At 38.1% G+C, this 13,122-nt stretch overlaps 2 protein-coding genes across 2 annotated transcripts in view; one reads left to right on the top strand and one right to left on the bottom strand.

The window, feature by feature from the left end:
- Window positions 1-13,122, top strand: part of LOC134802742 (probable chitinase 2) — a 317,146-nt gene that overhangs the window by 55,299 nt on the left and 248,725 nt on the right. The gene's annotated exons all lie outside the window — the stretch shown is intronic.
- LOC134802621 (uncharacterized) overlaps window positions 7,368-13,122 on the bottom strand; it is a 47,170-nt gene continuing 41,415 nt past the window's right edge. The window contains exon 22 of the mRNA XM_063775258.1: window positions 7,368-8,868. Within this exon, the coding sequence (XP_063631328.1) occupies window positions 7,719-8,868 (1,150 nt within the window). The 3' untranslated portion in view covers window positions 7,368-7,718. The remainder of the gene's footprint in view (window positions 8,869-13,122) is intronic.

Genomic DNA, 13,122 nt, shown 5'->3' with positions numbered 1-13,122 from the left:
TAAGATTACCTTCGCATCTAGTTTTTATACTATCTGCGAGTTTTTAGTACTTATTTCTAAGGCACGATTAATGTGAGTCCTACTTTACTTTATAATTGTACCTACTATTTAATTTACTTTAAAAGAGACAGTCATGCGGTTGATTAGTTTAAATTAGAACAGTTTTAGATTAATGTGTTTATTAATTATAATTTTGCATTATTTGACTCTCCCATGACGCTTTTGTGTAACTAAATTATCTCATTTCCTTAAAATTAAATGTCATACCACAACTGAATACCAAGCAAAAGTAAATGTCATAGAAAGCGCTTCTTTCTTTATTGTTATAACTATAAAGATAAAAATAAAGATAAAAAAATAGTTTATTCAAGTAGGCATATTACAATGCGCTTATGAACGTCAAATAAACCTTTACCGGCTCCAACCGTACACCTCTGCCCCGAGAAGATTTAAATCCCCCCTCAATTGGAGGAGGGTATCCCAATATGGGACCGGCAACAAACTCGGCGGGACACATCTTTTCAAAACATTATTACATCTTATAATGAACATGCATTACGAGTAATTAAGAAAAATACAATTTAAATTACTATAGAATTCATGCAATTATACTCAGTGAGTACATAACTTTATACAAATACGTAGCTCTTTCAGAAAACATATCAAATTCTTACAAAAGGAAAAGAAAATAAAATCAATAAAAGAAATGAGAATACATATTATATGAATCTGACTGATTGTTATGAGATGCTTTCATACAATTTTATGTGCATTCTTACCTGAGCTGAGCTGTGCTTGAATCTTGTACACACCCAAATTGTCAGTAGAAATCGCGCTTATTTTTGAGTTACTTAACTTGAGTATCAAACTCGGGTACCTAAATCCATGGTATAATAATATACTCCGCCTGGTACTCTATTCCCGTCTTTTCTAGGTCACCTAACTGACACAAGCCTACGTCATCATGCGACAGCGCTATATGATAATATGCGATAGCGCTATATATAGCGGCCATGTTATTGTGACGTAGGCCTGTGTCCAGGGCCGGATTAAGCATGTCGGGGCCCCTAGGCAGTGCAAGGCTCGGGGCCCCCTTACAGTCAATTCTGCATACAGCATGTTCAGTTACAGGGAAAAAAGTTTGCGTTTTTAATTTCAATCTTCAGCCGAGCCGATCCGAGTCTAGTCAGAACGATGTCTTTTTCGCACTTATTGCTTGGACATAAAGCTTTTTTCTAACACCGACCATAAGACAAAACGCCGAGCCACATTATTAGGAGCTACATGGTAATAAAGAATTTCCATATGTTAAAATTATTAGTGTTAGACCAAGATAAGTCTGCAACGATTTTGATAGCACACGCAGTGCAAGTGTTATTTTAAACGTCAAACTTCTATGAAATTCATCATCTTCCCCGCGTTATCCCGGCATTTTTGCCACGGCTCATGGGAGCCTTGGGTCCGCTTGGCAACTAATCCCGAGTGCGTAGGCACTAGTTTTTACGAAAGCGACTGCCATCTGACCTTCCAACCCAGAGGGTGAACTAGGCCTTATTGGGATTAGTCCGGTTTCCTCACGATGTTTTCCTTCACCGAAAAGCGACTAGTAAATATCAGATGATATTTCGTACATAAGTTCCGAAAAACTCATTGGTACGAGCCGGGGTTCGAACCCGCAACCTCCGGATTGAAAGTCGCACGCTCTTACCGCTAGGCCACCAGCGCTTCAAACTTCTATGAAATTATAACGTATAAATAACACTTGCACTGCGTATCTTATCTAAATCATTGCAGACTTTTCTTGGTCTAACTGTATTAATTCACCAGTCAAGCTAACATGTAGATAGAGGGCCAACCAAAAAACTTAGCAAAACCGCGAGCGCAGCGAGCGCAAATTTTTTTAACAATATCGCAAATTGTGAAAGCCTGTTAAAAGGCCAGCCGGGTACCGATCTTCACCTGGGCCTAAAAGTCCGAAGTGCCCCAGTGAGGCGAGTTCATGCGAACTCAAAGCCGTTCAGGCTTCGGGATAAGTAGTTGAGCACAGACACGAACCAAATTCCATTGTATTAAAAAGCGAGACCGCTGGTCGAGCTAGCCGCAGCGAGGCCAAAGGCTAAGCTGAAGTAGAGGAGATGAGAAACACATACCAATGGTAAAATGAGGTAAAAAGTGAGGCTGAAGTAAAGGTAGAGCTCAGCAATCTCCGCATTGCTCGACAAGCCCGAAGCGTTTTTTTAGGGAAGTGAGCTTTCATGTGAGGCAAAAGGCCAAGCTACTGAAATCAATGTTGATATTTATTAAAAAGCGACGCCGAAGGCCGAGATGTAAGGAAGGAGCGCTCTAACATGAACCAATCGTCGAAATAGGTCACTTTTGTGACGCGCATTTTTACATACATACATTTTGTATGGACCGTCACTAAACTGACACCCAAAATTCGTATGAAAAACTGGGGACACTTTTTTTCTTTGTTTTAATCAATAGTCCTCGTGATTCTGAGTCGATATAACCCAGAAGTTGTTCGAAAAAAAGTAAATGTTAATTTTTTTCAGAAAACCTTTACAACAGGGCCCCGTTTCTCAAAAGCTTGTAACTTGTAATACAAGCGGATGTCACTTTTTGACAGCTTTTGTTAGAAAGGGACTTCCACTTGTATTAGGTACAAGTTACGCTTTTAAGTTAAGCTTTTGAGAAACGGGCCCCAGGTAGGGTGGTTCAAAAAACATTTTTTTTATTGTCCTACGGGGCACCCCCTTATTTTGTTACACTTATTATGCTGATAAAATACACCAAGTTTCGTAATTTTATCTCAACTACAAGGGGGTGCTACAACACTTTGAAATTTTTCAAAGTTGTATGAAATCCAAAAAAAGAAAGTTTTTATTATTCAGAATTTTATTTAAGTATCTGGTTTCACACTATTTGCACATGTGATTTATAAGTTTTTAAGTAGAAAAACATTTTTATTTCAATTTTTTATAATTTTTCAAAAGTAAGATTTTTTGAATTTCGCCTTAAAAAAACATAAAAACTAGAAATAAAAATTTGTTTTTTACTTAATAACTTTTAAATCACACTTTCAAATAATGTGAAAACCACTACTTACATAAAAATCTAAAAAAAAAAAAATCTTACTTTTGAAAAATTATAAAAAATAGAAATAAAAATGTTTTTCTACTTAAAAACTTATAAATCACATGTGCAAATAGTGTGAAACCAGATACTTAAATAAAATTCTGAATAATAAATACTTTTTTTTTTGGATATCATACAACTTTGAAAAATTTCAAAGTGTTGTAGCACCCCCTTGTAGTTGAGATAAGATTACAAAACTTGGGGTATTTTGTCAACATAACAAGTGTAACAAAATGAGGGGGTGCCACTTCTTCTAACTAGAGTTTGAATTTTTCCCATACAAACGTGAACCACCCTACCCAGGTACGCATATATGCCCCGCAAACTGTAACGTATTGCTTCCATTTTATTACAGTTTCATTAAATTAAAGAATGGATCGAAAAAAAAACAATACCAAAGCATACTCATTATTAATAAGAACAAAAAATTTACGCGTGAATTTTGACCCTTTGAAACATTTTTTTTGTGATGGTGCGCTCTGAGCCGCCGGGGCCCCCTAGCCGAGGCGGGGCCCCTAGGCAGTTGCCTACTTTGACTTAGGGTTAATCCGGCCCTGCCTGTGTCACTCTGGGAATAGAAGACCATGTTTTATTAGACCATGCCTAAATCCAACTGTCAGATTTTGCGATTTTGGTATTAAGTAGGTACCTAAAGGTAATAGACAGATACATATTTCCTAAGAGGGTAAAATGAATTTATCCGAGTTTGAAGTATAGCGATTCATTTTTTGCAGCCTTTTTCTACTGATCATAGTCTAATAAAACATGGTCTTCTATTCCCAGAGTGACACAGGCCTACGTCACAACAACATGGCCGCTATATATAGCGCTATCGCATATTATCATATAGCGCTGTCGCATGATGACGTAGGCTTGTGTCAGTTAGGTGACCTAGAAAAGACGGGAATGGAGTACCAGTGGCCTATTTTATAAAGCTACAAGTTACAATTTACAAGCGGAAGTCTCTTTCTAACCCTATGTGTTAGAACGAGACTTCCGCTTGTAAATTGTAACTTGTAGCTTTATAAAATAGGCCACAGGCGGAGTATATTATTATACCATGCTTGTAATATAATTTTTAACCTTTTCGACGCCGTGTCAAACACAAAAGCTGTCACTCGGACACCACCTCACCGAAGTGTCAAAACTGAAATTGAACCTTATGCAAATATACACGTTCGTGACGGATTAATCCGTCTTTGGCGTTGGCTTAGGATGCGGATATATCCGTCGTGGTGTCGAATAGGTACAAAAATAACCGCCGTCAGTGCAGAGTTAGCTTAGACGTATTTTGTACGTATCTGTATGCAAGCGAACGAAAGCAAATGTCGTAGAAAGCGAAAGATGCCCCTTTCGCAGTGAGGCTAAATTCCCTAGCGTACGGAGAAACTGGAAAGTGCTGAACCTATATGCTGGATATTATGTTTTGTAGACTGAGATCCGAACGCCAAATTGAACGATCGATAGAACCTAGGGCCTACCGCGAACCACGTTTGACGTGTTGACAAACATGTATCTGACAGGGATGTCACACTTACGTACGAATTTACAAGTGCGACAGAGAGGCAACACGTCGAACGTGGTTCGCGGTAGGCCCTCTTGTTCCACGGCTATGACGTGCAGATTCATAGAATACGAGTATCTGGGCCATTTTATTTCAAGCTGTCCCCCACACTTTTTTTTCAAAATTGGGATTTTTTATGTTATTTCTACTCAGAATCATGAGCTCTTTTGATCCTAATAGGAGAAAAACGTGTCCCAAGATTTCCATACATTTTTCGATCTTTCCATTCCGAAACCGCCATACAAAGTCTATGAAAAAATGGTAACGGAATGGGAAAAAAACCTTCGGACACTTTTTTTTCCTATTAGGATAGTAAGAGCTCGTGATTCTGAGTAGAAATAGCATAAAAAATCCCAATTTTGAAAAAAAAAAAGTCTAGGGGACAACTTTAAATAAAATGGCCCATCTATATTTGGAGTTTCGTGTGTCGACGAACGACGAAGGAGTCCACTGAATTGTAAGAATAATGAACTAGAAATTAGCTAGGGTTAATCCCTAGCTACTTAATTATCCTATGTGATACCCGAATTGTTGATGGCTTAATCCACGTGACGCTGACGTTGTCATGTAGACATTTGTCATCAGACGATAAGCGCGACATAACTGACGACTGCGTTACTGCCGCTAATGTCAAAATCGATGCTGCCGCCCGGACTTTTGACATTTGCGGCAGCAAAATACAGTCGGCAGTATATTTGCGCTGCAATTCTGGTGTAGTCTGAATCCGACGGTACCTATAAGCACATATGCTTTTTTGGACAAATCTCGGCAGACACTTGCACAATTTCTGCTATATATTTACAGGTTTTTCCATCGACACAATCTGCCAGACATATCTGACGAACATGTATAAAGTATATATATATCCCTAGCTACTGACTCACGACTTTTGGTTTCACTCAACGGCTAAGATTTTTTATGAGTCGGATCTCGCACTACATATTGTATTGCAGGGGAAAACCTGGAATTAACTTAATACATGCTTGTTTAAATAGTTTACATTGCTCTAACCTTAAGTATTCTAGACATTCTAATTTAGGCCTTTTAGCATGGGAATAATTGCATAGCTGGCTAATGCAATTATTTGACTGGCATTCGGTATTAAAATTGTAAAATCAAACGCAATGGCGGATTTCGGATACTAGACGAATGTTTATTTTTGCTAATAATGTCTAAATACTCTAAATATATCGGAACCGGGTATCAAAATGAAGATTAAATATATACTCGTAGATATTTTTTTTTCGATAGGTATATGTATGTGTAGTTAAATATCAAAATCATATATTTACATACAATATATATACACAGGTACTACTAAACGAAATTAATAACTAGCTTAAATCTAAAATAGTTAAATTGATATTTAAAAAAAACCTAGTTGAATTAAAGATTTTAAACTTCTTTTAAAATACCTATTTGTTAAATATTTGGCATTCAGCCATTGCGTATTATCTTTTAATTTTATTTTCTCAAATAATACAGTATTAGTAGGATTTATTTTAATAAAAAACAACAATTTTATTATGCAGTTTATTTAATATCAGCTAAACGAATACTTAACTATAAATATTACAATATTTCTTACAGGTAACTTTCAATTTCGAATTTCTGGTAACCATGAAAAATCACATAAATTTCCTTATTAGTTAAAGACAAATATAACTTGCTTTATTGCCATCTAACTATCGTGTTCTAAGGATTCGTATATAAAAATCTTTGATATTAAAAATAAATAATTGGTATTTAAAACCAAATCGCCTTATTACTTTTATAAATAAATAGTTGCAAATCTAAAACAACGAACAAGATTTGATTAACGATTTTTTAGACTTTTCAAGTCGTCTTAAATCTACATTTTCTACTCTTTACTTAGAAGTAATGTGATTTATGCTGATTGAATAACAACACAATAGAAAACAACTGTTATTTAATTGCTAATTACCACTACGTTATCATATTCAAAAGGTAGTGGAAAATAAAGTGTATCCTTGCTTGTCCTATCATATAAACAAACACTTCTCGAAGACATTATCACACTTTTTTCTGGAATCACACAATAATCATCACTTAAAATGTTGTTGCATACTTAAATAAACTTACAAAGTATTTAAATCAACCAAATAACCACAGAAAAATATCATTTCTAATAAGATTTTCATCAATAATCGCAGTAACGAACGGAACACTTCACGAACATCTGACATTACGATGATTGTCTATGAATCGTATTGTTGGAATGACACTTTGACGTCACGTTTGTTTACATGATAAGACACGTAAGGATGAATTCATACACTTTAGGATTAACCATTGCGTATGTTGTGAAAGTGGTTTATCTCCTTCTAACAAATTGTATATGCAAAAATATTTACGAGTTAATAATAAATATTACTTAACCTTTAGGTACTAATCTTAAATCTTATAATTTCTTTCATCGTCAATTTGACACAAAAACCTCACATTGATGCAAAGGTAAACACGGATGTATTCGGATCAGCATCTCTGAAATCACTACATTATGCAGTTGGCATTGGCAGCAATGCTGTCGACTGCATTAGAATAGGCCATTTTGCTAAGGGTATTAAATTCGACGAGCAATTAAAATGCGAATTTCAATATCGATGTTCTAGAAATCTAGATAATTGACATTTCTTGCTTTCTTGCAGTCTGCAGCAATGCTGCGTTATTAATGTTGTCGCAAATGGAATGATACCTTTAAATTGTACAATGATCCACTGTGCAGTTGAATGGACAAATGCTGTCCATACCTTTACATCTATTTTGCATTACAATTTCAATAATAAAGTTTTGTGGTCAAACTGACAATTTCAAACCATGAATATCTTTCCAAAATCCCTTATTAATAAAATACTTCCTTAATAATAACTAAGCACTTGCAGATCTGTATTTCCATGGATAAAAACTAAACTTAAACTTCAAACTCTAATTCTCTACAACGACTTTCATTCTTATAGCTTAATTCGATATAGGTAATTATAATCTATCTGAATTATTACGCTTTTACTTCTTTAGCCTCTTTTAAACTTTTCTCTCTTTCCAACAATCTCTTTCTCACTTCCTCTGGATTATACCTCTTTCTATAAACCCTACGAACTCTCCTTACAGGATTTACATTTCTTGCTTTAATTGTCTTTTTCTTGCCATAATTATTACTGCTGAAAACTGACGGTGCTCTATTTTCCTCTAGATGTCGAAAATTTCTAGGTTTTCTTGTAGCGTTGTTGAAAATGGCTCTTTGCTCTCTTATGGTAGCATCGTAGAATACTTTTCCATTGACAATCGCTTTTCTTATGTTTTCTGTTGTGCTTAATACCCTCGGTGGCCTCACGAATGTTGTCTCACTCACTTCTAAGCTCCTATCATTGTTTTTCTCTCTTTCTATTTCTTCTTTAGTCACTTTTTGAATTATCCCTCTCCTTTCTGTAGTGGGGAATCGATTACCAAAGTTGAAATCGACTAGGTCTTTATCAACAGCTATATTTTTAGATTCCAAGTCTTTTTGGGATCTTTTTTCTATGATTAGTTGACCACCGCGCCGCGAAGCTAGCAGTCTACCGATAGCTTCAATTTGTTTTTCTTCTGCTTCTAAAGTTTTCAAATCTGATTCCTTTTCACCTTTTTTAGCGTCTTCTATGTCCAAAACTTCAATGGATTCAGTCAAATCTTCTAGTTTATCATCGATTCCTTTTAATTTATCATTATCTTTGCTAACAATGACCGGTTTAACTATTTCTACATCAGAACTGTTAACTTTAGCTTCTTTCACTGCATTGTCTTCTGGTTCCTCTTTTGCTTTTATTTCTATTTTAGGCGTAGTTGTTACAACTTTCTCTATTTCGTCTTGTACATTATCAGTAATATTGACAATGTTTCTTGTCTTTTCATCCCTATGACTCTTTATATCTATATCATTATTTGGTTTGTCAGTATTGATTTTAACAAACTCGCCGGGTTTTGTTCTTGGTGGATCTGGTCTGTCGTTTCTATCTATTCCGTTTGGTCTGATTGGCCTATCGGGTTTAGGTCTTTCGGGTCTCTCCGGGTAAAAACCATGTTTTTCAGTAGTAGGAGTCGATTCATTGAATTTAAAGTAAGTTATATTCGGCGGGGGACCCTTGTGGAGGTATGCAACTGGCCAATATCTGAAACAGACAAAAAATGTTTAGAGAATACTTAGAATCAACAATTCTATTACAAAAGAACTATATACATACAATGTATATATTGTATAACATGTAGAACTCATACATTTTAAATTAATTTTTTTTTTTAAGCTCAGCTTTTTTTTGTCATCAAGTTAGACGTTAAAAATGCGTTCAATTCTGTGAGACGTCCTCTTGAGCGAAATAGAACAACATTCACCGTCTCTATATCCTTTTCTGTACCAAGTTTATCATTCCCCTTCTAACCTATTCTACAACGACTCTTTGATCCTTTCCCAGGTGGGTGCGCAACAGGGAGATCCACTCGGACCGCTCACCTTCAGCCTCGCCATTCATAAAATAATACCGCTTTTAAAATCACCCCTTAATACATGGTATTTGGACGACGGGACCTTGGGAGGGAGACCTGATACCGTAAAGCAAGACTTGGATTTTCTTCTTCCCCGTCTTAAGGAAATGGGTTTGGAGGTGAACGCGACAAAGTGTGAATTTTTCTGTTGCAGCCCCACTTCTTCTTCTTCCTTGTATTCTTTTCAGACTCTGCTTCCTGGTCTCAAAGAACTTTCACGTACCACGTTTTACCTTCTGGGCTGTCCAATATTGCCAGACGCCATCCCGGATGCAATAGAGACCAGGAGACGGCTTCTTCTGCGCGCCCGAGAGCGCCTCAATAATATAGGTACCCACGTCGCCCTTGTTCTGCTTAGAATGTGTTTTGCGGTTCCAAAAATAACGTACCTTTTAAGAACCACCCCGACGTGGTTGTGTCCTGATGAGGTGTCTTCTTAAGACGACACCTTAAAGGATACAGCAGAAACCATTTTAAATGTGTCCCTTTCTGATGACCAGTGGACCCAAGCTTCTCTGCCTGTACGTCATGGTGGCCTGGGTTTACGGCGCGCAGGGGACGTAGGCCTGCCAGCCTTTCTAGCATCAGCGCATGGGGTAATTGACCTTGTCTCTAAAATGTTACATTCCCATGGAGACAGGGCTACAATTCCCTTTGTTAGCGATGCGCTGGCAATATGGTCAGCTCGTTACCCAACTGCGACTGTGCCTGAGGCTCCGCAAGTGCAGAGAGCCTGGGATGATACGGGTGCCAGAAACACACTTGCCCGTCTCTTGAGTGCTGCTACGGGTGTGGATTTGGCAAGACTCCGGTCGGTGTCAAAGGTAGAAGCGGGAGCGTGGTTACAGGCTTTGCCTTCCCCTCATCTGGGAACACTTCTCGACAGTGACTCAATGCGTGTGGCTGTAGTTCTCCGCCTGGGCTGCGATGTTTGTATACCTCACAAATGCATCTGCGGCTCCACGGTGGAAGCTAATGGCCATCACGCTTTGAGTTGCTGTCGCTGTTCAGGGAGATTTCCCAGACACCACGCGCTTAACGACATCGTCCGGAGGGCCCTAATATCCGCGAACATACCGTGTGTTCTGGAACCACCTGGCCTCTGTCGCACCGATGGCAAACGGCCGGACGGGTTAACTTTGGTGCCCTGGCAGAAAGGAAAGTGCCTACTATGGGACGCGACGTGCGTCAGCACTTTCGCCGCCTCGCACCTAAACCGGACGGTGCAGACAGCAGGCGCTGCGGCAGAGCTGGCAGCGTTAAGAAAGCGCATAAAATACTCCGACCTTGAGACGAATTATTATTTTGTGCCACTCGCCTTCGAGGTAACGGGGTGTTGGGGGTCTGACGCCATAGCTTTTATAAGGGAGGTGGGAGGTAGAATCAGGGAGAGGACCTCTGACGCTCGCGCGGGTTCGTACCTGGTGTAAAGGCTGGCCATCGCTATCCAACGTGGTAACGCGGCAAGTATAATGGGCACCTTTGCACCCGGTACAGCCCGCGGAGGCCTTTTAGATTAAAATATTTTAATATTTAGATATATTTAAGTTACTTTTGTATGATTATTTATGTACCATTAACCTTTTGTATAATAAATACAAATAAATATAACATGTCAAGCTTAAATTAAATTGGACCTAAATTCAATAAGTGTTGCATTGTTTTGAATATTACAGAATTCAGAGTTCTGATGGACACCATCTGTTTAGTTTTTAATGCATAGTTTCACCTCATTTCATTCCCACCTTTTTATATATATATTGTCATTTGGGGAAAGAAGAAAAAACAGAAGAAGAAATCTGTCATTAAAAGGCAAACGATCGGTGCGGACAATTTGTCGCGTAAAATTATTAATTTCGGAAAAACTGCGGAATACATTGATTGCGGAGGACCTGCACCACGACACAGGGGGGTGAGTGTAGGTTTCTTATTTATTTATCTTATATCTTGTGTTTTTTCCACCCTTCATATGAAACGGGTGTCGATTTGGCGAGGCCATTGAACCAGCGCAAGGCATAAGTTAAAATCCACGCCGAACCGGCTGGAAGGCTTAACTTACATTTGGTCTTCGAGCCGGATTTTTAAAAATTCGGGCTCACTTTGTCGGCGCCTCGGCAAATCTCACCCGTTTCTTTCAATTTGGGGGAAATATTTATTTTTAGGTCACATTTTTTAATATTTTATATATTATTATATTGACTGGGGATTTTGTTTTATTTCATTTCATTTTCCATACATTCCATCTTTATTCGTCGCGGGTTTTTGAAATTCAATTTGTCATAAATTTATTTTATTGGTTTTGACATCTTAAATTAAGACAGTTTTGGTTGCTAAGTTACCATATCGCTGGGTTCAGATACTATAGGATTATTTCGTCTTGTTAGGTAACTGCTATACTAGCCTAGTGGTTGTAGTAGTTGCTTACTATTACTGAGGGCGAGGGTTCGATCCTCAGCAAAGGTGGGATATTTGTATTTTTATAAACATTTATATTTCCAGTGAAAGCGGTATAGAGCATTATTTATCGGTATTTAATGCTATTTCGGTACATGAATAAATTTTTGAGGGGTTCTAAACATTTTCTTTAAAGTTTGCGGAATAAATATTTCTTAACATATATTGAAGTTAGCGGTAAAAACTCAATATATTATTACAAAGTGCGGTTTAATGATTTATTGCGGTGCGGTACGTTAATTAAAAATAACGTATAATTGTAATTTGTAGTTTTCATGGTGTGGTTCTTGTTCGGATTCGGGATCCTATTGATTATATTTATTTGGATTTCGTTATCGAATACCAACGTAAACATGGCGGCAGCTAGGCGGATACAGTTGCTGCAGATGAAATATCATACAGCATGTCGTAGTATGGATGTGTTGGATGGATTGGCTCGTAATCCCGAATTGTCTTCGGAACAAGAAAGTGATTTTCTCGTGCGGTTTCAAGATTTAGAGAAAGTTTATGAGGCATTTACGGAAATGTTTTATGAACTTCAGCTCTCTGCTGCGGATATAGAGAGCTTTGATTTAGAAAGTCATCTTCAGGAGTACGAGGCGTACAACAAGAATTATTATTTTATAAAACAACGCCATTTAGGGTTGACTAATTTGAACGCTTCAGCTAACGCGGACAATAGCTGTAGCAGCGGTAACGGTAATGACAATCCTAAGAGCGCGCGGAATAGGGCAGTTCTCCCTAAAGTCAAACTTCCTACCTTTGCGGGACAGGTGGAAGAGTTTGTTCCCTTTATGGAATTGTTCCAATCTTTGGTGGGCAATGATACCACTTTGTCGGATACTGAAAAAATGTATTATTTGGCGGGGTCGCTTTTAGGTGAACCAAAGTCCTTGACCCAGCATTTGTCGGTCACAGGGGACAATTTTTCGGTTGCGATAGATTTGTTAAATGCACGGTATAACAACAAAAGGTTGTTGGCGGATCGTTTGTTGCACAATTTGTTAAGTGCACCTCATGTCACCACTAAGGGGGCAAGTGGTTTAAAAATGTTTTTAAATACTTTGATTGAAAACACAAAAGCCTTGGAAAAGATGCAGTTTCCTGTTGATTCGTGGTGCTATTTGCTGTTTTATATTAATTTCCAAAAGTTAGACGGCAACTTGAAGAAACATTTTGAAGACAAGCACGCCGATAAAGAGTTACCCACATTCTCGGACCTTATAAAGTTTTTGGAAACCGAAATACGGATTTTGGAATCCAGTGCGGAGCCACAGGCCGGTACGTCAGCGGGAAGGCGTAGTGGAAGTGGACAGAGCCATGCGGTAAAGGCTCATGCGGCATTTGAGGGTGCGGGTTCGACGTCGTCGTGTCGACTGTGCGGAAAAAGCGGACACTTCATTGCTAGGTGTGATAAATTCTTGGAGATG

Source organism: Cydia splendana, chromosome 25 (assembly GCF_910591565.1).
Source record: "Cydia splendana chromosome 25, ilCydSple1.2, whole genome shotgun sequence".
Lineage (NCBI taxonomy): Eukaryota > Metazoa > Arthropoda > Insecta > Lepidoptera > Tortricidae > Cydia > Cydia splendana.
The sequence above is the reverse complement of the archived record's forward strand: the minus strand, read 5'-3'. Positions and strand labels throughout refer to the sequence as shown.